Source organism: Capricornis sumatraensis, chromosome 6 (assembly GCF_032405125.1).
Source record: "Capricornis sumatraensis isolate serow.1 chromosome 6, serow.2, whole genome shotgun sequence".
In the NCBI taxonomy this organism is placed as follows: Eukaryota; Metazoa; Chordata; class Mammalia; order Artiodactyla; family Bovidae; genus Capricornis; species Capricornis sumatraensis.
Window position 1 is genome coordinate 92748995 of NC_091074.1, and position 24752 is coordinate 92773746.

Here is a 24752-nt window from a genome sequence, read left to right on the forward strand (position 1 = left end):
TGACTAGACGGACCTTAGTTGGCAAAGTAATGTACACACTATTATACATAAAATAGATAACTAGTAAGGACCTTCAATATAGCACAGGGAACCTAGTCAATACTCTATAATGACTTATATGGAAAAAAAATCTAAAAGAACGGATATATGTATATGTATAACTGATTCATTGTGCTGTACAACAGAAATGAACACAACATTGTAAGCCAACTCTACTCCAATAAAAATTAAAAAAAAATAAGGATCTCATAGAAAAATGAATACAATTATAAAACAGAAAAATAAATATAAATATTCAATTAATATAAAAATAAAGGTTATCAGGTATTTTCCTCTTTTATGAAAGATAAAGTCTGAATTAATAAGTCTTCTCTTTGAAAAAAGGGGAAAAAAACACCCTTCATCAATGATTTTAGTTTTTCAAAAGTCAAGTTCCTTGTCTGGAATGGAATTCAAGGCAATGTAGAACTACAGAGTTTTCTATAATGTCAAAGATGATCTTCACTGAAGGTAGAATTGCATTTCTTTGTTTATTCATTTAACTAGGATACACTGAGCTTCCATTGTGTACCTAGCATTCCTTTAGACAATGAGAACTGCCTTTAAGGAGTTCATATTTAGTGAAAGAGAACAGACATCAATGGAATCAAGCATAAAACTCACACTGGGTGCTGGGCAGTCAAGGGGATGTATGACTTGTGATGGACTTGGTCTTGGAAGGCTTCCCTGAATAAACGCAGGAGGAGTCAAAAGAACTTTACAGTCAAAAGGGAGAAAGTGCTCACTTCAGCAGCACAGAGACTAAAATTGGAACAATACAATTAGCATGGCCTCTGTTAAAGGATGATATACAAATTTGTGAAGTGTTCTATATGTTTGCATAACAATGTGAAAGTGTTAAATGCTAATAAAGTATATACTTAAATTGGTTAAAATGGTAAATTTTGTGTTAGGTATATTTTGCCACAGTATAAAAGGGGGTATGGTGTTGGGATGGTTCCATTGCAGACAGAGAGGACAGCAGGTACCAATGTCTTGTGGGAAGAGAGATCATGGATGAGAGGAAAGCCAGCAGGGCTGGTTTGTCAAGATTTGGAGGATGTTTTATGGCCTGAGATGAGGCCAGGGTCACAGGCAGAGAAAAGGCCATAGAAAATCTAGATATTGATATTTGTCCTGAGATCAGGGGGATATTGTTGTTGAGCCTTCATCAGGACAGCAACAGAAATATGTTTTAAAAAATTGCCATGGACTAGGATGGAAAGTGGATAGAGTGGCAATGGATGTGGCTGGCCAGTTGGGAAGTGTCAGGGTTCTTCAGAAGAGAGATGGAAGTTGCTTGAACTAGGGTGTTGAGGCTGAGGTGAAGAGAAGTGGATATTAATAAATCTGAGAAAAGTCAGAGGGCCAGTGACTGAACTTGTTGAAAGATTGCTATGTGGGGTGAGGGAAGAAACCAATCAAGAAAGATCTCCATGTTTCTGGATGGATGGTGGTGCCAGTGCCTAGGGCAGGAACCTCAGATAGAAGGAGTTTGGAGGGGTGATCATAACTCTTCTTTTGGACTTGAGTTTCTGAGTCTCAGAAGTTTGTGGCTGCCAGTGCAAGGGATCCTACACATGGGGCATTGGTGCAGGGTCAGCTGAGGCTCACATTGATTTCTGGGAGGGTTTCTAGTGATACTATCTGGTTCACAGCATGACTTGTTTTCTGAGGCATGTTTCTCATGGGACATGTGAGAACCCATGACCACTCCCAAGAGAGAAAACAGATATAACACCCAGTCTGCTCCACTTGGCAGCTGACAAAAATAACTTTTTCTTCTTCTGAAAGGCTGCTCTGTGAGAGAATCTTGACTAAACCATACATGGTGTGGGTGGTAGATAAAATAGGATTAGGTGTATATAACTAGGAAAGCATTCATGTCTTCAACTCTAGTCTTTTAGACCCATGGATTACCAGTCTTCAGAGTGCTTCTGAAGCATCAAGCATAAAAGGCAGATGCTATGTGCTAATTCACTGAAGCTAAATGCCATGTTCAGTCACAGTCCTTGAGTCTCTGAACAGCTGCCTTTTCATTTAATGATTCTGGAAAATTGAAAACCTACACATTTGAGATCCACCCAAGACAGAGGTAGTATCATATTTTTGAGCTTCTCTCCTCACTGCTTTAAGCTTCTCTGTAATGCTTACTACCATCCCAGTCCCATCTGAGGTAATCTCATTCTTTATTCATGCCCCACCAGTGAAAGACAAGTAAAGGCTTCAAGTGAACAACAAAATGTCAAGAAAACACCATTTTAAAAGGTTCTAGCTTGTATAGAAGGTGATGGAATCGCAGTTGAGCTATTTCAAATCCTGAAGGATGATGCTGTGAAAGTGCTGCACTCAATATGCCAGAAAATTTGGAAAACTCAGCAGTGGCCACAGGACTGGAAAAGGTCAGTTTTCATTCCAATCCCAAAGAAAGGTCATGCCAAAGAATGCTCAAACTACTGCACAATTGCACTCACCTCACACGCTAGTAAAGTAATGCTCAAAATTCTCCAAGCCAGGCTTCAGCAATACGTGAACCGTGAAATTCCAGATGTTCAAGTTGGATTTAGAAAAGGCAGAGGAACCAGAGATCAAATTGCCAACATCTGCTGGATCATGGAAAAAGCAGGAGAGTTCCAGAAAAACATCTATTTCTGCTTTATTGACTATGCCAAAGCCTTTGACTGTGTGGATCACAATAAACTGTGGAAAATTCTGAAAGAGATGGGGATACCAGACCACCTAACCTGCCTCTTGAGAAACCTATGTGCAGGTCAGGAAGCAACAGTTAGAATCGGACATGGAACAACAGACTGGTTCCAAATAGGAAAAGGAGTACTTCAAGGCTGTATATCATCACCCTGCTTATTTAACTTCTATGCAGAGTACATCATGAGAAACGCTGGGCTGGAAGAAGCACAAGCTGGAATCAAGATTGCCAGGAGAAATATCAATAACCTCAGATATGCAGATGATGCCACCCTTATGGCAGAAAGTGAAGAGGAACTAAAATCCTCTTGATGAAAGTGAAAGAGAGTGAAAAAGTTGGCTTAAAGTTCAACATTCAGAAAACTAAGATCATGGCATCTGGTCCCATCACTTCATGGCAAATAGATGGGGAAACAGTGGAAACAGTGTCAGACTTTATTTTGGGAGGCTCCAAAATCACTGCAGATGATGACTGCAGCCATGAAATTAAAAGACACTTACTCCTTGGAAGGAAAGTTATGACCAACCTAGATAGCATATTCAAAAGCAGAGACATTACTTTGCCAACAAAGGTCTATCTAGTCAAGGCTATGGTTTTTAGTAGTCATGTATGGATATAAGAGTTGGACTGTGAAGAAAGCTGAGTGCCGAAGAATTGATGCTTTTGAACTGTGGTGTTGGAGAAGACTCTTCAGAGTCCCTCGGACTGCAAGGAGATCCAACCAGTCCATTCTGAAGATTAGTCCTGGGTGTTTTTGGAAGGAATGATGCTAAAGCTGAATCTCCAGTACTTTGGCCACCTCCTGAGAAGAGTTGACTCATTGGAAAAGACTCTGATGCTGGGAGGGATTGGGGGCAGGAGGAGAAGGGGATGACAGAGGATGAGATGGTTGGATGGCATCACTGACTCAATGGACATGAGTTTGAGTGAACTCCGGGAGTTGGTGATGGACAGGGAGGCCTGGCGTGCTGTGGTTCATGGGGTCGCAAAGAGTCGGACACGACTGAGTGACTGAACTGAAATGAACTGAACTGAGCTTGTATAAAGGTCAAATTCTGGGGTAAGTTCAAAATTTTATGGCCTTGGAATTGTTTAGTCATAGTCAATTTAAAAGTGGATACAAGTATGAGGTAAACCTGCAGGTTTGATGGTAAGTATATATTGAGGGAAACTTGTTAATCTTCAAAGGTCAACCTAAATGACCTTTGAAGTATCCTCAAGAAAATACAGTACAAATGTGAATGAGGCTACATGTAAACAAATATTACAAGTATATCTAAGGAAAGCATTCCATCATGAAAATAGAAGGATAATAGGGTACCTGGAGTGAAAGAAAAAGGGTCAAAAAATGAGAATGTAGGGCAGTTTGTCACTGTTCTGATTCCATAGTCACCAGGCACCATTCTCTTGTTAATTAGCCCTGAATGTTAACTTTGGTCTGCAAGTGGAAGAAGGCACCAAAAAGTTTGTACAATGATTTGAATCACCTAATAAAAACATTCAAATTGCATATTCAAAAATTCTAGTTGCAAAATACTATAGTGTTATTCAAATTTATATCACTTATTTGATAAGTTAGGTTGGTGCTAGTCTGTTTCATAGCCTCCAAACTGCTTTGGTCCCCCTCAGGAACACACAATCTGTGGGGTAGTCAGATGCTTTAGACTTGCCAGTAAACAGTGTGTGTGTGGGCAGGGGAGGGTGGGGGGTGGGAGTGTGCACAGTCATGTTGGACTCTTTGTGACCCCATGGACTGTAACCCGCCAGGCCCTTCTGTCTGTGGGATTTCCCAGGCAAGAATACTGGAGTGGGTTGCCATTCCCTGCTCAAAGGGATCTTCCTGACCAGGGATCCGACCCATGTCTCCTGTATCTCCTATATTGGTGGGTGGATTCTTTACCACTGAGCCATCTGGAAAGCCCCTCCCAGTAAACGGTATTTTGGTTTAAACAGAACATTTTGGATTTGATCATATGGTCTATTTAAAGTTCCATTGCATATCAGGACTGGTGTCTATGGCTTTTAGACAAAAGTTCAGTCTTTGGGATGTCACCATCCTGTTTTTCCCCTTGGTGTCCCAGAGTATGAAGCTTGTTCCTTATTATAAAGAGTTTGCCTGATCTTTGTCCCTGGGAAGGAGACTAAATCCTAGGAATTTCCTGAGTAAGAAGAGTATCTTTGTTATTCATGAGCCTCTGGGATCACACCAGAGTTTCTTCTAACAAAATAACTCAGAATAGAGATTGGTCACCAGAAAGATGAACCATGTAATTAGAGAATTGAGGTTTTGAGCCAATATGATCTCCTGGGAGGAGAGAGAAGCTGGAGATTAGGTTCAGTCACATGGCCAATGACTCCACCAATCATGGCTGCACAATAAAATCCCAATAAAATCTCTGGACATTGAAGCTTGGTTAAGCTTCCTGGCTGGGGAACACATCAATGTCTGAGGAAGGTGATGCACCCTGATTCCATGGGGAAGGGCATGGAAACTTCGTGTTCATAACAGTTTCAGATGTCACCCTATGTATCTCTTTTGTCTCATCTTATTTGAATTCTTTTTAATAAAATTGTATTTGTAAGGATAGTGCTTTCTTAAGTTCTGTGAGTCATTTAAGTGAATTGTTGACACTAACCAGAGTTATGGGGGCCTCTTGGACTTGTAACCATTTTGTCAGAAGAATAAGTGGCTGGGAATCCCTGAACTTGCGGCTGGCATCTCAAAGGGGGATGGTCTTGTTGGGGACCTGTGAAGTCTGATGCTAACTCTAGGAGTTTGCATCAGAATTGAATTGCATTGCCAAGCACAAAGGTTGTACTCATGGCAGCAGAAGAGATATATCTGCTCTGTCCTGGTGTCCTTGGGATTCCTGCTGGGGCACATCCCCCAGGTAACTTTGCAGACCTGTGATTAGTTTCCATATCTGCCAACACCAAAATCTATACACTTAACCTCTTGACTCTACTAACAACTTGGTATTTGAGTCTTGGTCACAGTCTTAGCAAGCAACACTTGAAAGCTAGACTTGTAGGTTTCTGTTCCCTCTGTTATTCACTCTCCCAACCACTATTCCATCCAAGAGAGTTGCCCATTAATAGCTGACTGCTAATTATTAAATATTTATTTAAAAATACTGTGAATTTAATAACAGGAAGAGTCTTGGAAGAAAAGTATCATCAGGTCACACTTGGTAAAAAGTTCAGTTCAGTTCAGTTCATTTGCTCAGTCATGTCTGACTCTTTGCAACCCCATGAAATGCCAGGCCTTCCTGCCCATCACCAACTCCCAGAGTTTACCCAAACTCATGTCCATTGAGTCGGTGATGCCGTTCAACCATCTCATCCTCTGTCATCCCCTTCTCCTCCTGCCCTCAATATTTCCCAGCATCAGGGTCTTTTCCAATGAGTCATCTCTTCGCATCAGGTGGCCAAAGTACTGGAGTTTCAGCTTCAGCATCAGTCTTTCCAGTGAACACCCAGGACTGATCTCCTTTAGGATGGACTGGTTGGATCTCCTTGCAGTCCAAGGGACTGTCAAGAGTCTTCTCCAATACCACAGTTCAAAAGCATCAATTCTTCTGTGCTGAGCTTTCTTTAAAAAGTTAGCCCCAGTTAAACACTGTTATTTTTTTTTAATTTTTATTTTTACTTTATTTTACTTTACAATACTGTATTGGTTTTGCCATACATTGACATGAATCCACCACTGGTGTACATGCATTCCCAAACATGAACCGCCCCCCGCACCTCCCTCCCCATAACATCTCTCTGGGTCATCCCCTTTTAACCAAGTTTTAACACCCAAATGTTATTACTTGTCGTTGTCCTCCCACTCATAAGACCTGACAAGGAAAAGATAAAGCATGATAATTCAAGTGGTATCTTCTGGGACTCCTTCATGTCCACTTATAGGGTCCCCGCCCTGTGCTGTCTTTGGGGGCACTTAGTTTACTGCGTGTGCTTTAGTTGGCAGGTAGACAAAACAAGAATGATGTCAGATTTGTGTTGTTTCACCCTATGTTCAATATGTGTCAGACTAGGACAACATCAGAGAAGGCAATGGCACCCCACTCCAGCACTCTTGCCTGGAAAATACCATGGATGGAGGAGCCTGGTGGGCTGCAGTCCATGGGGTTGCTAAGAGTCAGACACGACTGAGCGACTTCACTTTCACTTTTCACTTTCATGCATTGGAGAAGGAAATGGCAACCCACTCCAGTGTTCTTGCCTGGAGAATCCCAGGGATTGGGGAGCCTCATGGGCTGCCGTCTATGGGGTCGCACAGAGTCAGACACGACTGAAACAACTTAGCGGCAGCAGCAGCAGGACAGCATGAAATAGAGAACCAGAAAAAGAATACCAAGTAAATATCAACCAAGGAAAACTGGGGTAGCAATATTAATACTAGAATAAGTCTAAAGTCTGTGACTTCTTTATTGTACATTTCCAACCCACTGAGCAGCTACATTATTCAATCTTCTGTACTCATCTAGAGGATGAATTCTTGCATTCTATTTTTCAACTAGTCTTATAAGAAAGCTTAAGGTTCTTCTTGGTTGTGATCTGGACATCCTCTTAGTGCAAGGTCGGCAAGAAAAGTTCAACTTTGACCTAACCTTAAGGCATCACCATTGATTCTGAGGTCTTGCACCAAGACTAATTCCTCTGAGACCTGGCTCTGTTTTCAGTTATGTTTATGACCAAATCTTCAGAGTCAGACTTGTGTTTTAAACTAAGTTCTGGAAGGAGGAGGGGCACTTGTTGGTTGACCAGGAAACAGAGATAGATCAACATGAAGTTTCCTCCACTGATAGTACAGAGATCCAGGCAGTGCAATGGGGCTCCACTCAGCTGGACCCTCCTGGAGACACCAGGTGCTGGTAAGGAAATGGATACTGCAGAAAAGTGCTAAGTATTTGGTCTTAAAAAGTTCAGCCTACTCTGCTTCCCTCTCTTGTTTAAGCTAGAGAAAGAGGTGAAAAAGACTAATTACAGAGGGACAAATAGTCAAGGGAACAGGAAGGAAAGGAAAGAATCAGTGTTTAAAATGCTGATCTTTGGAGGAAGTTTGATCAGTATCCAGGACTGGACTTTCCCTGCTCTTGCAGCTCACTCACCTTCCTGTGCTGTGGGAGCTTCTGAGGAAAAGCTCTGTGAGGGAACTTTCCTCAGTATACTGTGAACTTTTATCTTAACCATGGGTATAAGCTACTATTTTAACTTTTAATACAGTTGACATTTGAATAATGTGGGGGATATGGTCCAGATTCCTTGCAGTTGAAAATCCACTTATAACTTTACAGTTGGCCCTCCATATCTGTGGTTATACATGTATGGATTCAACCAACTGCAGGTCATATAGTGCTACAATACACATTTATTGAAAAAAATCTGAGTATAAGTGGGTCTGTACAGTTCAAACCTGTGTTGTTCAAGAATCAGCTGTACACTGAAATAAATGTACCCCTACCAACACCTATTTAGTGCTCTGAAGTGACCAGGACTTTTCATAGACATGGATCAGATCAGAATAAGAGGGATTTTCTGTCCTGGTTTTACACTGGGGAAGGGTCCCAAACCTCCACTGTTCCAACATCATAGACACTGTTCCAACATATCTGTGTACTATTTGTCTTGTTATTTGTTTAATATTTTTTTTTAAAATATGCTCACTTTCTTTTACTTAAATATATATAAACATTTATAAATCTCACCCATTTTTTTTTTTTACCAATATATACAAATACTTATGGGCTTCCCATGTGGCTCAGTGGTAAAAAAAAAAAAAAAATCTAACACAGAAGATGCAGGAGATGTACCAGCACCATGTATTTTTTAAAAAAGAAAAAAACTATCCTTTCTATCAGGTGGCTCAGTGGTAAAGAACCCTCCTGCCAGTGCAGGAGGTGGGTTCGTTCCCTGGGTTGGGAAGATCCTCTTGAGTAGGAAATGACAACTGACTTCAGCATTCTTGAATAGAAAATTCCATGGACAGAAGAACCTGGCAGGTTACAGTCCATGGGGTCACAAAGAGCCAGACATGACTGAATGACTGAACTGAGTGTCTGAGCAGGTATACATGCACACAAATACTGATACACATCTATTAAGCATTTTTCAAAGCCTTTTACCATCATTTGTCTGACTATCACATAGCAGGAGATACTGGTTGTGAGAAAAGACTGAAAAGACTCAGTACCAGTTGGGATCAGGTAAAGGAGTCCTCTTTCATGCAGGGCTTCTCAGGAGTGGTACCACCTCCCTGAGGATGGATGGACTTTTAATGAGCCAGCCTGTATTTATTGCACTGGAGTGACACCCTGGGCATCAAGGAAGTATCTGAAGACAAGAGAATGTTCCTTGTGGGAGGAAGGAACTATAACATATTTTGGTATCAACCCCAAATAAACAATGTTTAAAATATTGGCCTCATTCCTAATGTACCTTCTCCTATCACATCAGTGTACCCTGTTCTGTCATAGTCTTCATCTGGGGAAGGCTTTGCTTCTCATCTGCACTTCAACTGTGCTTCAGTGCTGATGGCGTTTTGTGGGGAAATGGCCCAGTGTTACAAACAATCCTTTGATTTATCCAAAGGTCACTGGGCTCATCTTATCTGAATGTGTAAGACAGTAAATCTTTTTTACTGTCCACTCCCCACTCCATTCCCATCTACCGTGTCTCCAGTAGAAAAGCATATAAGTTCCATGTTGTCTACTGGCTGGACATGTATTTTAGCTAGTCTGCACCAAAAAAGTCAGTCTGAGGGCTTAAGCACTGATCTGGATGTTGACAGCTCTTCACAATTTTACCACTTAATTGCTTTGTGAAAAGAGATAACTTCTGCTTTCATTTCTTCTGTCACTGATACTGGATTGTTTGTCCAAAGACAAAAAGACCTTTTATAGCTACTTATTAATCATAAATGAAGCTGTAGTTTAAATTCAGTAAAGGCTTTTGAGTGGTGTTCATCTCTAATCTGGTGCAATTCAAGATTTTACCATTCTCAGTTTATGTTTCCATATAACACATCACAGGACACAGGGTAATTAAAGGAAATGTGCTAATTAATTTTGAAATAAAAAGCTGTATGTTTAAAGGTGTTTGTTTTAAGTCAAAGCATAAGGCAAATTAGTCATGTTTTGGTCTCTATAGTTCATCACTTAAGACCACATTCTTATTTGTACTTTCACTCACCTTGAATGAAGTGGAGATCTTATAAAGGGTACATTTTCCAAATTAAGTTATCTGGATAAACATAGTTTTAATAAAGACAATCCCTAGCATCTGTAGAGTGCATTTTCCACACCACTGCCAGGATTGTTTTATCAGTCACTAAGACAAGTTCTTAGCAAGTTACTGCCCTGCTCAAAAACCTTTGATGAGTCTCCATTGCCATTGGAGACTCATCAACTTTGGAGACTCATCTGCTCCTTAGCCAGCATTTTAAGGGCCTCCTCATTTAACCCCAATGCATCTCTCCAGCTAAAATCTCAGCTCATTCCTTAGGAATGCTGTTCCCCATCTGAAGGCCTGATCTCGACCTCTCTGTGAGACCTCCATGCCTCTTTCAAGCTGGATCCTTATGCCTTTCTTATGGCCTTACCATGCTAACTCAGTTTCCATCCCTCTTTCCTGAAATAAAATTGACAAATTATATATATTTAAGATATACAACATAATGATTTGATACATGTATATTTTGTGAAATGACTACCACAGCCAGGCTAATTAACATTTCCATCATCTCACTTTGTTACCTTATTTTGTATGTGTATGTATGCTGAGAACACTTAAAGTCTACTCTTTTAGCAAATTTCAAATACACAATACACTGTTATTAACCACAGTGGTTGCCAGGGGCTGGAGCCTGGAGGAAATGGAAAGATGGTACGTTTCAGTTGTTCAGGATGACTAAGTTTTAGAGATCTAGTGTACACCTTGGTGACTGATTCAGTTTTCTTTGTCTTTCTCCATTCAATCCTGTCGCCTCAGGAGAAGCCATTCCCAAGTCTGGCTAAGCATCAGAATCTCCTGGGTAGCTCAAATGAAAATGCAATAATTCCTGAGCGCTATACTAGACCAACAGAATTAGAATCTCTGGGGGTGAGGTCCAGGGATCTATAAATTTTAATAAAAGTTTTCTAGATGATTCTGACTGAGGCAGAAGGTAGATGCATCCCCCAGTGTGAGCAGTTAGAGTTCATTCCCTGTGGACAGGAACTCCAAAATATCAATAGCAAGACAAATCTAGAGAGGAGGCTGGGCCTGCCAAGATAAGAGATAAGAGACCATTTCTCATTCTCAAAGTCAGGGAGCTCTTCTGACTAGAAAACTCCTTAGAAGTGAAAAGGGGAGTGATGCCAAGCTACCGATAGTCCTCTTCCCTGGAATCCATCCTGGCTGAGAGATGTGAGTGCACACATAGAAGGATCCTGAGATATATCAAATGCAGACTCAGAACCAGTCTGCAGAATGACTGGCCAAAGGAAACCTGGAAGAAATGACTCATATAAATGACAAACTATCACAAGGGCATGTCTCTCTCTGAGTCTACCTATGTGTCTATCTACATGTACTGAACTCTTTTTTTCTCTTCCTGATGAGGAACAGTGTACATCATGAGAAACGCTAGGCTGGATGAAGCACAAGCTGGAATCAAGATTTCTGGGAGAAATATCAATAACCTCAGATATGCAGATGATACCACCCTTATGGCAGAAAGCGAAGAACTAAAGAGCCTCTTGATGAAAGTGAAAGAGGAGAGTGAAAAAGTTGGCTTAAAACTCAACATTCAGAAAACTAAAATCATGGCATCCGGTCCCATCACTTCATGGCAAATTGATGGGGAAACAGTGGAAACAGTGGCTGACTTTATTTTTCTGGGCTCCAAAATCACTGCAGATGGTGATTGCAGCCATGAAATTCAAAGATGCTTACTCCTTGGAAGGAAAGTTATGACCAACCTAGATAATATATTGAAAAGCAGAGACATTACTTTGCCAACAAAGGTCCATCTAGTCAGCTCAGTTCAGTTCAGTCATTCAGTCGTGTCAGACTCTTTGCAACTCCATGAACCACAGCATGCCAGGCCTTCCTGTCCATCACCAATTCCCAGAGTCCACCCAAACCTATGTCCATCGAGTTAATGATGCCATCCAACCATCTCATCCTCTGTCATCCCCTTCTCCTCCTGCTCTCAATCTTTCCCAGAATCAGGGTCTTTTCCAATGAGTCAAGGCTATGGTTTTTCCAGTGGTCATGTATGGATGTGAGAGCTGGACTGTGAAGAAAGCTGAGCATCGAAGAATTGATGCTTTTGAACTGTGGTGTTGGAGAAGACTCTTGAGAGTCCCTTGGACTGCAAGGAGATTCAACAAGTCCATCCTAAAGGAGATCAGTCATGAGTGTTCATTGGTAGGACTGATATTGAAGCTGAAACTCCAATACTTTGGCCACCTGATGTGGAGTTGACTCATTGGAAAAGTCCCTGATGCTGGGAAAGATTGAGGGCAGAAGGAGAAGGGGACGACAGAGGATGAGATGGTTGGATGGCATCACCGACTCAATGGACATGGGTTTGAGTGGACTCCGGGAGTTGGTGATGGACAGGGAGGCCTGGCATGCTGCAGTTCATGGTGTTGCAAAGAGTCAGACATGACTGAGCAACTGAACTGAACTGAACTGATGAGGAAATTAAATCAATAAACAAATGGAAAGAAATCCTCAACCACTAATGGTCAAAGAAGCAACATGATGTCACTCAACACTCTTCAGATTAGAAAAAAAAGTTAAAAACAGCTTTGATACATATTACCAGTCACAATTTAGAAGAAGGGTACTCTTATAGACTGCTGGTTCACAGGGGAGTTTCAGCAGCCTTTTTGGGAAGTGTTCTAGTAACGTTTTAAAAGTAGAAACTGCAATAATGTTTTCTTTAATTTCCCATTTCTCAAAATCAACTTACTTTCCAGTTCAAAACCACTAGAATAAAGGGCCTGTATTTATTGCTGTATTGTTCAAATGGCAAAAACCTGGATGTAGCATGACTGTTCCATCTCTAAAGGAACTGTTGACTTTATTATGGTGCATCTGCATCATAATATGATCCCATTAAAAATATGTACTGGACCTCAAAGCATTTGTATCAGGAACAGTTGAGTAAGGAAATCAAGATGCAAAATTCTGATATCATCTTATTTTGTAAATTGTTTCCGCACAATATATTCACACAAAGTCCTATAGATATAGAGTGTGTGTGAGTGTGTGTTTGTTGTGTATGTGAGTGTGTGTGTGTATGTGTGTGTGTGTGTGTGTACATGGCTATGTGAATACAGGAAAAACTACAGGAAGACTCATATTGGGTAATTAATATGGGTAAAGGGGTACAAGTGTTGCTGATGGTAGAGAGTGCAGAAAAAACGGAGGGAGCAAGCGAAGACAGTAAAAACAAGGTTAATAAAAGATTAATAAAAACTGTAATAAAATCATATCAGCATGTATATTTATGCACTTCTATAAAATTATATACACATATACATGTATACACAAAATGTGAAAAAATTAAAAATGCCAATCTAATCTGTTCATTTCACTACCTGTCAAGGGCTTCCTCATTCCCTGTGGATCAATACAGAATCTTTAGCTTGGGCTCCGGAGGTCCCTGCTCACATCTCCACCCTCCTATGAAACAGTTGCCCTCTTCATTCTGTGTCACAGACATGTGTTTCCCGGTTCATCATTTCCAAGGACCCTCTCCTCCTCTACCCTGCAGTCCTGCTGCTCGTCTTTGGTTCTTCTTTCATGCTGTTTCTTTTCTTCTGCATGACTCTTACTCATTTTTATAGGCCTCAGCTTAAACATCAGTGTCTCAAGGGGCTTTCTCTGACCCTCCGATGTGGTTAGGTATTCTGATATTTCTTCCCATGGTTCTCTGTCCTTACTAAATTTCCATTTTATTATTAGCCTCTTTCCCCAAACTTTGCTCAAATTTTCCCAGCTGTAATTTACTACTTATTAGTTGTATCTGGGCTTCCCTGATGGCTCAGTTGGTAACGAATCCGCCTTCAAGGTAGGAGATCCTGGGTTGGGAAGATCCACTGGAAAAGGGATAGGCTACCCATTCCAGTATTCTTGGGCTTCCCTTGTGGCTCAGCTGGTAAAGAATCCGCCTGCAATGCAGGAGACCTGGGTTCGATCCCTTGGTTGGGAAGATCACCTTGAGAAGTTAAAGGCAGCCCACTTCGGTATTCTGGCCTAGAGAATTCCATGGACTGAATAGTCCATGGGGCCACAAAGAGTCAGACACAACTGAGCGACTTTCACTTCACCTAGTTGTATCTGAATTGGATAAGAGCCTATAGCAAGGATATGAGCATTGTGCTCTGTATCTCATAACTGAGCGATTGTGGAATCACATCTCTAGCCCTCTTGCCACCCTGTGACCCCCTCAGCCATAAGGATCTCTTTTAGTTTTACAGTGGAAGAAGTTTATGCCACCACATAGCATCTGTGAGTGCTGTAATACCCTCCCCAACACTGTGCGTGTCATTGTCTGGGTCCCTCTGGCCATTTGGGCTCTTTGGCTGGTTGGGGCTTCTCACTCTGCTCCTGTCCACAGTGAGGCATCCCTGGGTAGAGGAGTGGAGGAGCCCTAGTTCCTGTGACTGACAGAATCCCTCCTGATCTGTGACCATGATCATGTCTGGGCCCAAGAGGAGGCTTCAGTGAACGTGACTTTAAATCCCAAAATGTGTCTGAAGGCAGCTGGAGCTGACACTTGCTAGAGCGTCAGAGAACTAACCATGACAGGCATGAGGGAATAACACAGGGCACACACCATTGAGGACACAACAACCAAGTTTATTAACATTCTCTTGCTTTCACTGCATGCTTCTAATTAAAAGTTTATAAAAATTTGTATGAGGAGAAAATAATTTAGTTCAGTTCATTTTCAAACCATAATGTTAAAAATTATTCTTTTTATACGAATTCTTTCTTTCTTCCTTTAGCTTTCTTTCTGTTAGCAGTAGCATTTCTGTCTTCATTTTAAAAAAAAGGGTGGGGGGTGGGGACAGAGAATAAGATTGCATGACTCTGTTTTTCCAGAATACTTAGGGAAGCCAAGTTCCCAAACAGGAATTGCCCCTGGTAAGCCTAAATAAAATATTCAGATTTCAAAATGAGAAGAAAATGTGGAAATAAATTACATTATGTGGATCTTTGAAACTTGGAAGTGCTAATTCCAAGAGATTTTTATATTAGATACCCCAAGCTTCGTATCCCATTGGCGGTCATCCTGTCCTCTGTGACAGGGAGGATTGAGATGGATAAAGAGTCCCATTAGCACTAGGGGAGGTTTCACATGTAAATCCCTTCACAAATGGGAGAGCAAATAGAGAGCGTCCTGCTTAGTAAGTCAACATAACTTGGGTGTTAGTTTTTTCTCCTAGAAAAGTGCCCTTGGTGGTTTGTTATCTTTGAAGTGGATGAGGCAGGAAGCTCTCAGCCCACAGTGTTTGCCTGCTTTTCCTTCCCATCAGGATTGTCCAACATCCTCAGCCTTTTCTCCAGCCTCTGCTTCCATTCTTCTCTGAGCCTGAGGAAAAGAAACAATATTCATGGTCATTGCATTTGTTTCGGCATCTGCTGGTGCAGTGAAGTTTATTTTCTTCTGAAGAATATTTTTAAGAGAAACAAATGGCTTTTACAAATTAATGAAGAAAATAATTAATAAGAATAATGAACAGTCTATGAATGCGTAGTTTTCTCCAAAATTTACTCCTTCCAAAATCCATATGTGGATTCAGTGTAGTAAAAATCAAAATCCCAGCAGGACTTTTCTGTAGGTATCAACAAGCTGATCCTAAATTTTATATGGAAAGGCAAAAGAAATTGATTAGCAAAACAACTTTAAAGTAGAAGAAAGTTGGAGGATATAGACCATGTGACTTTGAGGCTTAATATAAAGCTACCATCATCAAGAGAGGGTAGCATCAGTGAAGGAACAAACAGATCATAGAACAGAAGAGAGAGTATAGATATGAATACACACAAACACAGACAACTGATTTTTGATCAGGGACAAAGACAACTCAATGGAGGAAGGATGTATAAGTGCTAGTCACTCAGTCATGTCCACCTCTTTGTGACCCCATGGACTGTAGCCCACCAGGCTCCTTTGTCCATGGGATTTTCCCAGCAAGAATACTGGAGTGGGTTGTCGTTTCCTCCTCCAAAAGATCTTCCCAACCCAGGGATCAAACTCACATCTCCTGCATTGGCAGGCAGGTTCTTTACCACTGAGCCACCTGGCACGAAGGATAGCTTTAAAAAAAAATGGTACTGGAACATTATACATCCATATTTTTTTTTTAAAAAAATGGCCCTTGACCCACACTCACATTTTATACAAAATTAACTAAAAATGAATCCTAGTTAATTTTATACAAAATTAACTAAAAATGAATCACTTAGTTGAAGGTAAGTAAGACTAAGGCTTCAATAAAACAGCCAAAAAATAATATCTTCATGATCCTGGGATCAGGAAAAAAATCTTATATACAACACAAAAAAGCATGATTCTTAAAAGAAGAGAAAATTTGGGAGTTTATCAAAATTAAAACATTTACTCTTTGAAAGATACTGTGAAGAGAATAAAAGACAAGCCATTAACAGTATTTGCACATAACATGTCTGATAAGAGACTTGTTTCTAGAAAGTATATTTCAAACTCAATAATAAGAGAATAATATAATGGATAAAATATTTGAACAGTCATTTTTCTAAAGAAATTATATGAGTGACAAATAAACCCATAAGACATGCTCAACGTAATTAGGATGAGTGGCAAATAAACAGATAAAAGATGCTCAATATAATTAGGAAAATACAAATTAAACCACGAGGAGGTATCACTCACTTGACAGAATGATCAAAATAGAAACAAAGCCAACTCTGTCACTCTCCACCTCCCCTGGCAAAACTAAAATTCAACCTTCACCCACCAAACCAAAAGCACCTTCACAACAAAACTCAAACCAAGCATTAGTCAAGATGCTGAGTAGCCAGAATTTTCTTACATTGTTATTAAAATGCAAAATGGTGCAGTCAGTTTGTAAAACAATTTCTTACACAGCTAACCATATGTTAACCATATGACCCAGTAATCTCAATCCTAAGAGTTTACTCAAGAGAAATAGAAATTTATGTTCACACAGAAATCTGTATGTGAATGTTTATAGCACTTTATTTATAGTCACCAAAACCTGGAAATAACCTAAATGTACTTCAGTGGGGGAGTGGATCACCAAGTTATGATACATTCCTACCATAGAAAAGTACTCATCAATGAGAAGGAATGGATACACACAATTGATACACACAAGAAGAAGAAATCACAAGTTCATTGTGCTAAATGAAAAGAATCAGACATAAAAGACTACATACTGTGTAATTCATTTATGACATTCTGGAAAAGGCAAAACTATTGTGATGTAGAACAGATCAGTGGTTGCTATGGACTGGAAATTGGTACAGAGGTTGACCCAAAGCAGAAGCATAAGGGGATTTTTTTCAGAGTGATGGAATTATTCTATATCTTGACGGTGGTGATTATGTGATTCTGAGCATTTGCCAGACTCATACATCTGTCCACAAAAAGCAAAGAAATGCAGGCTTATAAGTCAATTAAGAAAAAGAAAGTCTATAATTTACCAGGCACAGACTATACATATACAAATATAGTTTCCTTAGAAAAAAATCCAGCTAGTTCCTATGCATATGAAAAGATCTCAACCAAACTTGTAATTATTTCATTACAAGATGCCATTTTCCCCTGTTAGATTAAAAGTGATTAAGAGTTTGACAACGCACAGTATGAGTGACAGTAAAATTTGGCATTCCCACACTTGAGTGGAAGTTTAAACTAAAACAACCTCTTTGCAAGACAAGAGGGCAATAGTTACCAATATTTTAAGCATTCATCCTTTAATATAACATCTTCATTTCTATGAACTTATCCCATAATATTATCCATGTATGAATAATATATGTATAAGTATTCTTATTGCAACATTGATTACAAAGTCCCCAAATGAAAAACAACCTAAACGTTCTTCAAGGTGATTGGTTAAATTGATTGTCACGTCATTATAGTAGAAGACATTAAAGAAGAACTGAAAATGTTAATATAGAACAACTTCCAAGATAGAGTAAGCTAAAAAAGGCAGTTGCAGAATAGTGAAGATTGTATAGGTCCCATTTTGTATAGAAATATAGCACACATATTTATTTGCTTATTAAAACTAAAGTTTTGGGGAGACATAGATGAGAAATTGTTGATGGCTATTTTCTCTGGAGAGCATGTCAAGGAGCCTAACTGAGAAGGACACTGGTTTTCCAAGGTATACACTTGGTTAGTTTCTTAAGTTGGATAAATGCTTTCATTCATTTACTAGGGCAACCATGAAAAAAATAACACAGACTGGTTGGCTTAAACAACAGACATTTATTGTCTCACAGTTTTAGAGGATGGGAGCTCGAGATGGAGGTTTGATTTCTCCCAAGGCCTCTTTCCTTTGCATGCAGGTGGCCTTCTTAATCCATCCTCACGTGGCCTTTTCTCTGTTTGTGCATTCTTGGTGTCCCTTTGTGTATCAAACCTCCTCTTCTTATCAGGACAACAGTTAGATTGGACTGGGACCTCCCATAAAAAGTCTCATTTTAACGCTCATCTGTTTTAAAGGCCCTATCTCCAAATACAGTCACGTTCTGAGGTAGGACTGGGGGTTAGGGCTTCCACATACAAATTTGCAGGGTGAGGCACGACTCATAACAGTGCTAAAGCAGTGCATGATTATTATGGATAAATTAGAATATATAATAAAGAAAGCTTGGATTCAGCTTTACTTTTCAGTCTTGTAAATAACCCTAAAATGAATATGATAATATGTAATACTCTTTCTATATACTAGTCTACTTTCATTGCAGAGATTCCCAGAGGTGACTAATGAGAGGGTGTATATTTTTTAAAATTTATTTTTATTTTTGACTGCACTGGGTCTTCATTGCTGTGCTCCGGCTTTCTCTAGCTGTGTCTAGTACTGTCTAGTCCCAGTGCATGGGCCTCTCATCGCAGTGGTCTCTCTTGTTGCAAAGCACGGCCTCTAAGGCATGCAGGCTTCCATAGTTGTAGGGTGTGGGCTCAGTAGTTGTGGTATATGTGCTTTAGTTGCCCTCAGGCATGTGAAATCTTCCCAGACCAGGGATCGAACCCATGGTCCTCTGCATTGACAGGGAGATTCTTAACCATTGGACCACCAGGGAAGTCTGAGGGTATAAATATTTTGAAAGCTCTAGGCATCTATTACCAAACTGTCTCTAGGAAACTTCTTACTTAAAAGTCTGCTCAATTACGGGCTCAAGAGAGAATGGAAAGAATTTGGAATGTTGGCCTGTTGTTGGTGGTAGTTGTTACTTAAGCGCATTAGCAACCAAGGGTGGAAAATTAAAATATTGAGAGAATTGAATATTGTAAAGACATTGGTTATCATCCTTATTCTGCTTCAGCTTTAAATAGAATGAATGACACAAAGATATAATTTTCCAGTTTGAAAGGGGAAATAAAACTTGTAACTGATGCTTTTCCATTAGTGGGCATGTACCTTACACATGGACTTCCCTGGTAACTCAGTTGGTAAAGAATCCACCTGCAATGCAAGAGACCCCAGTTCGATTCCTGGATCAGGAAGATCCCCTGGAAAGGCTTGCCATTTCCTTATCAAAGGGATCTCCCCAACCCAGGGGTTGAAACTGTGTCTCTGGTGTCTTCTGCATTGGCCAGCAGATTCTTTACCACTGTGCCACCTGCGAAGCCCCAGCATCATGTAGGTTCATCATTAATTAAAGGGGCTTTAACCTTTCCTTTGTGTGGTGAGCATGAAAATGTGTTGCTCAGAGATCCAGCTGGCCAATTGCCAGGTTTTGTGAATAAACTTTTATCAGAATATAGCCCTGCCCATTTGTGGACATACTGTCTGTGACTACTTTCACACAATGGCAGAATTGAATAGTTGCAACACAAGAGCATATGATCCACAAAGCTGAAAATATTAAGCATTCATTGTTTGTCTGATTTCCTCAAACCATAGCTGAATTGCAGTCACAGGTGGACTATAGACACAAAGTTTAGCAAAAGCCAATAGAAAGATGCTATGAGAATCAGTTGGCTATATGAAATGTGTAATAGAAAGCATTGTACATTTTCTTATGATTTGTAAAGATTTGTGTTACACATCTTTATATCAGTAAAATTTATAATTAACTTATGTACATATATGTATATATATATGTATATATATATATAAATTCAGTTCAGTTGCTCAGTCGTGTACAACTCTTTGCGACCCCATGGACTGCAGCACACCAGGCTTCCCTGTCTATCACCAACTCCCCAAGCTTACTCAAACTCATGTCCATTGAGTCAGTGATGCCATCCAACCATCTCATCCTCTGTCATCCCCTACTCATGCCCTCTACTTCTTGGAGGACCCAAATGAATACATTTGGAATGATTAATTTATTATAGGAACAGAATTTAGGAATTTGGGGTTTATGACACATTTATTCACTTTTTATAGTAGCTATATTATTATATATTACCAGTTGGATGATAGATGCCACTATCCACCTAAATCCCCATTAAATCCTGTTTTATGAGTATTTATACTGTTAACTGCCCCTTTCTGGTCACTATCTTACATTACTGTGTTGCTTCTCTATCTTTGTGCTCTCAGTAATTTGCTGAATGGAAGTGTATATGGACCTTTCAGTCTATAGTAAGAAAGGTCAAAATGAAAAAGATAACACTTAAAAATTGGTATACAGAGTCAGATACAGTCGAAGAGTAATAAAACAGACATTAAAGCTTGAAGAGAACTTTTTTTCCCTTAAGCCTAGAAATATTGACCTCACTTTTCAAATGGAGACCAGATAATACCTACTATTTATTGTTCGAGATTCATCTGATTTGTGGAGGAGTTGTAATTAATATCTAGGAATACAAATTCTGATTGATTAGTATGGGTTTTGACTAGAAAGCAGGATTTGGTGAGGGGGGTGGTGAATCTTAAACCAGAATCCTAAGAATCAGAGATCAGTTGGGCACATAATTAGTGTTTTTCTATCACGTGCTTGCTAGGCCCAAATAAATGTCAGTTTGGGTCCTCCAAGAAGCATAATTGAAGGAATTACCTATGGAAAATAAAGCAGGGGCTGAGGGGTGGGGTGGAGAAGGAGGAAATGATTGGATAGAAAGAACCCCAAACCACAGCATAGTTGACATAACTGATAAGCAGGAATCAAAATAGAGGAAGGTGAATGGTCTTGGGGTGAGGACTAATAAACCCCTCTCATCACACAAGTCAACCAGATTCAATGTATATTGACACTGTGAGTTCTGCTAAATTCTGAAGAAGAATTTTGAAGGTCATACTTATTGCATTAAAATATTATTTTTTTCATATAAGTACTGTACAGTTACTCAAATATAGTTTCAGCCTGGTTATTTAGACTTAGATGTTCATGTAGGTTATCATCTAAATTGAGACTCTTTGGAAAATAAAAAGGAGCATAATACATGATGATAACAAAATGATATACATATACCTGGACTGTCCCAACACACAAGATTTGTCCATTATTCCCACAGTACGCTAGACTTCTCTCAGATTGCCTCAACAGTTATTTCAAACCCGTTTTCTACTTCTCCAGGGGACTGACACCTGCTGTGTTGCTTCTTTCTAGCCAGACTCAGAGATAGTAAGAGGATTTCTAGTTCTGAGACCACCCACTTTGCCTTGTGATCTCATCTCCAGGACCTCTTCAACTCACATGTGTTCCCAGGGTAAATGGATTCTCTGCAGCTCTGGCTGCTTTCCTCTCCATCAGTGAACCCATAGGCGTGTGCTAATAAGCATGTCCATGGTAAAACACCTGTTTCCACTCTACTCAGATTTGGCACAAGGTCTTGCTGGTTAGCTCAGCTGGGGAACAGAAGGCATTATTGGCTCTGGCACTGGTGAAAATTTTTGACTTTTTTTTTTTTTTTTAGATTTTTGTCTTCTACCGTTCATTTAAAACATTTCTTGATTGCACAGTGGCTTGAATTTGCCACTTTTTAAAATGGAGGGTAAAATTTTTTAAAAAGTGTTAGTGTTATGTGTGTGTTTGTCACTTACATATATGCATTTTGGAAAGTCATAACCCAGGAGGCTGAAATAGGAACCTAAGTGTTTATGCCATTCATTGGTCTGGTCAAGTGTATGCTGGAAGATAATTATTCTAGGACAAAGTTTCAAACTGTAAGGTTACAATAGCAATATGTAAACATTCTGACATTTTGTTTTGATTTCTCTGGGTACTGAGAGGCTATTTCCCCTTAGGAGCTGAAGAAGGGTTTTAAGAAGTTAATGTTGGTGCAACACAATACATGTGAATTATATGTGTTTTTAGCTCAGCATACTCAGAAACATGGAGGTACATGCCTCATTGTCCCTCAGAACACAGATGCCATTACACTTGTGAATGAGCATCTTAGCAAACAGACAGCTTGGCTGGGCTATTCCCATATCAGTGATGGAGAACCCAGACAGTCCCTGAAAAGTTGAGCTGATCTGTCTGCTCCAAGGCACTACACACGTGAGGGCAAGTGCTGGCCATTTTAGTCAGAGCAATGCTGACACATGTGACACCTCTTCTCACATAAATAAATGTCCCCCTCTCAGCAGACTCTTTTAGCTAGAACAAGTTCAACTGCCAGTGAAGGGAAGACCACATTATCCTCCACACCCCAGATCTTAATATGTAGGATCTCAAAGGTGGGATCTTTCACACTTATACACATCTGTTGATCTAACTCTGAAATTCAGTATAATCTTGTGTCCTGGGGATTGCAACAGAGGCAGGGTGAGGAAGAGATTTTTTTCAGTTCATTAAGATATAAATAACAGAAACTCAATTTTGTTTATACCAAAAAAAGCTTGTTCATATCTATATCATTTGTTCTCAGTCAGGGATGACTCTGTCCTCCAGGGGACATTTGGCAATGTTGGGAGATAATTTTGGTTGTCACAATGATGGAGGGGAATCCTACCAGCATCTAATGTTTTAAGGGATACTGCTAAACTTCTTACAAGGCACAGGACAGTCACTCCACTAACAAATAATTATAAGGCCCTAAATGTCAGTAGTGTTAAAAGGATGAGAAATCCTGATATAGATGGTGGGATGAGTAGATTAATAAATCATGTCTGTAATTTTCTATATTTTATGATAGTTTGACATCTTAGAAAGCTTAATGGCCACAGAAAGGCTGCCCTTCTCAGGGCTAGCCCTTTCTTTTGCATGCCAACCAATCCTGAGTCTGTGGCCCCTACCACCTCCTTATCTCTCTAGCATACATAAAGCCATATTTCTTCTGCCCTATACCATCCCAGGGCCAGGATAAGCACCAGACAACTAGAGACCACCCATAAATCCCCAAACCTCTGGGCATTACTCAAACTAGCCAATCCTAAGCTGTTGACTCTGCCTTGACTTGTCTTTTCCTTGGAAATTCCAATAAAGGCTCTGGCTTAGACCTTCCCCTTGCTTTCATCTTCTGTCACCTGGCCAAAACCTGGTGCTTCTCCTGTGGCACTGGATGGCATGCAGCGATACTCTCTCTGAAAGCTGTGAATATAATAAACACCTTCCTTCTAAGCCTTGTTCTCCTTTTGATTTGTGGCTGCACTGACCTAACAATATCGCTTCCAACATTTGCATAATTAGGACAGTGGGTAATGAAAATAATTCAGCTTCTCCATCTTCATATCTGGTATATTTCTGGGGAAATCTCCCTTGAAAAACAGTGAAGAAACAATTCACATACTTTCTCAGGGCACTCCTTTCCTGACGATCTTCCTCCAGTTCCCGGTAACAGGTCTGTTTGCTAATTTCCTTCTCCCAGAAGCTTTTGAGCTCATGACAGGTTTCACAGCAGAAGACTTCTCGACGAATGTATTGATTGTTCATCCTCTAAAAAGAAAAAGAAAAACAAATCCAAGTACTTCAAATAAAGTCACTGTAATTTTGGAATGATGAAAGATGTTTGAATCCATACACTGCTATTTACAGATTTTGTGACCCCATGGATTATAGCCCTCCAGGCTCCTCTGCCCATGGAATTATCCAGGCAAGAATACTGGAGTGGGTAGCCATTCCCTTCTCCAGGGGCTCTTCCCAACCCAGGGATAGAACTCAGGTCTCCTGCACGGCAGGCAGATTCTTTACCATCTGGTCCACCAGGGAAGCCCTGGTTGCCTAAATATGTTGCCTAAATATTTTTTTTAATTCTTCTTAAATCATTTTAATATCTTACTAATTTTGTCATTAAATAAAGTAAAGTAAAAAATTTGATACTAGTTCATCTCATATTTGTGAGAGTCATGATTTTAACTTAAAAAATCATCCTTTAACAGTTATTTCCCAACTGTGTGTATGTGTGTAGAATGAGACGGTATGTGCAAAGCTCTAGAGGCAATGCATGGCAAATAGCAGGCACCCAATAAATGTTATGGTCTTTCCATCCTTCCTCACAGAATAAAAATAACATCTATCATTTACAGATATCAAAGGAACATTTCATGCAAAGATGGTCACAATAAAGCACAGAATGGTAAGGACCTAACAGAAGCAGGAGAGATTAAGAAGAGGTGGCATGAATACACAGAAGAACTATACAAAAAAAGTTCTTAATGACCCAGATAACCACCATAGTGTGAGCACTCACCTAGAGCCAGACATTCTGGGATGTGAAATCAAGTGGGTTTTAGGAAGCATTACCATGAACAAAGCTAGTAAAAGTGACGGAATTCCAGCTGAGCTATTTCAAATCCTAAAAGATGATGCTGTTAAAGTGCTGCAATCAACATGCCACAAATTTGGGAAACTCAGCAGTGGCCACCAG

The 24752-nt window shown here is 40.0% G+C and overlaps 2 protein-coding genes and 1 pseudogene across 2 annotated transcripts in view; 1 reads left to right on the plus strand and 2 right to left on the minus strand.

Annotated features, from left to right (window-relative positions):
• The window catches only part of ZNF484 (zinc finger protein 484), a 358371-nt gene that overhangs the window by 224904 nt on the left and 108715 nt on the right, over positions 1–24752 (minus strand). The gene's annotated exons all lie outside the window — the stretch shown is intronic.
• On the plus strand, positions 778–878 carry LOC138081619 (U6 spliceosomal RNA; annotated as a pseudogene).
• FAM240B (family with sequence similarity 240 member B) lies at positions 15251–23818 on the minus strand. Its single transcript, XM_068973549.1, has 2 exons — positions 23676–23818; positions 15251–15344 (listed from the first exon to the last, which is right to left on the minus strand). The coding sequence occupies exons 1-2, from the start codon at positions 23816–23818 to the stop codon at positions 15251–15253; spliced, it is 237 nt and encodes a 78-aa protein (XP_068829650.1).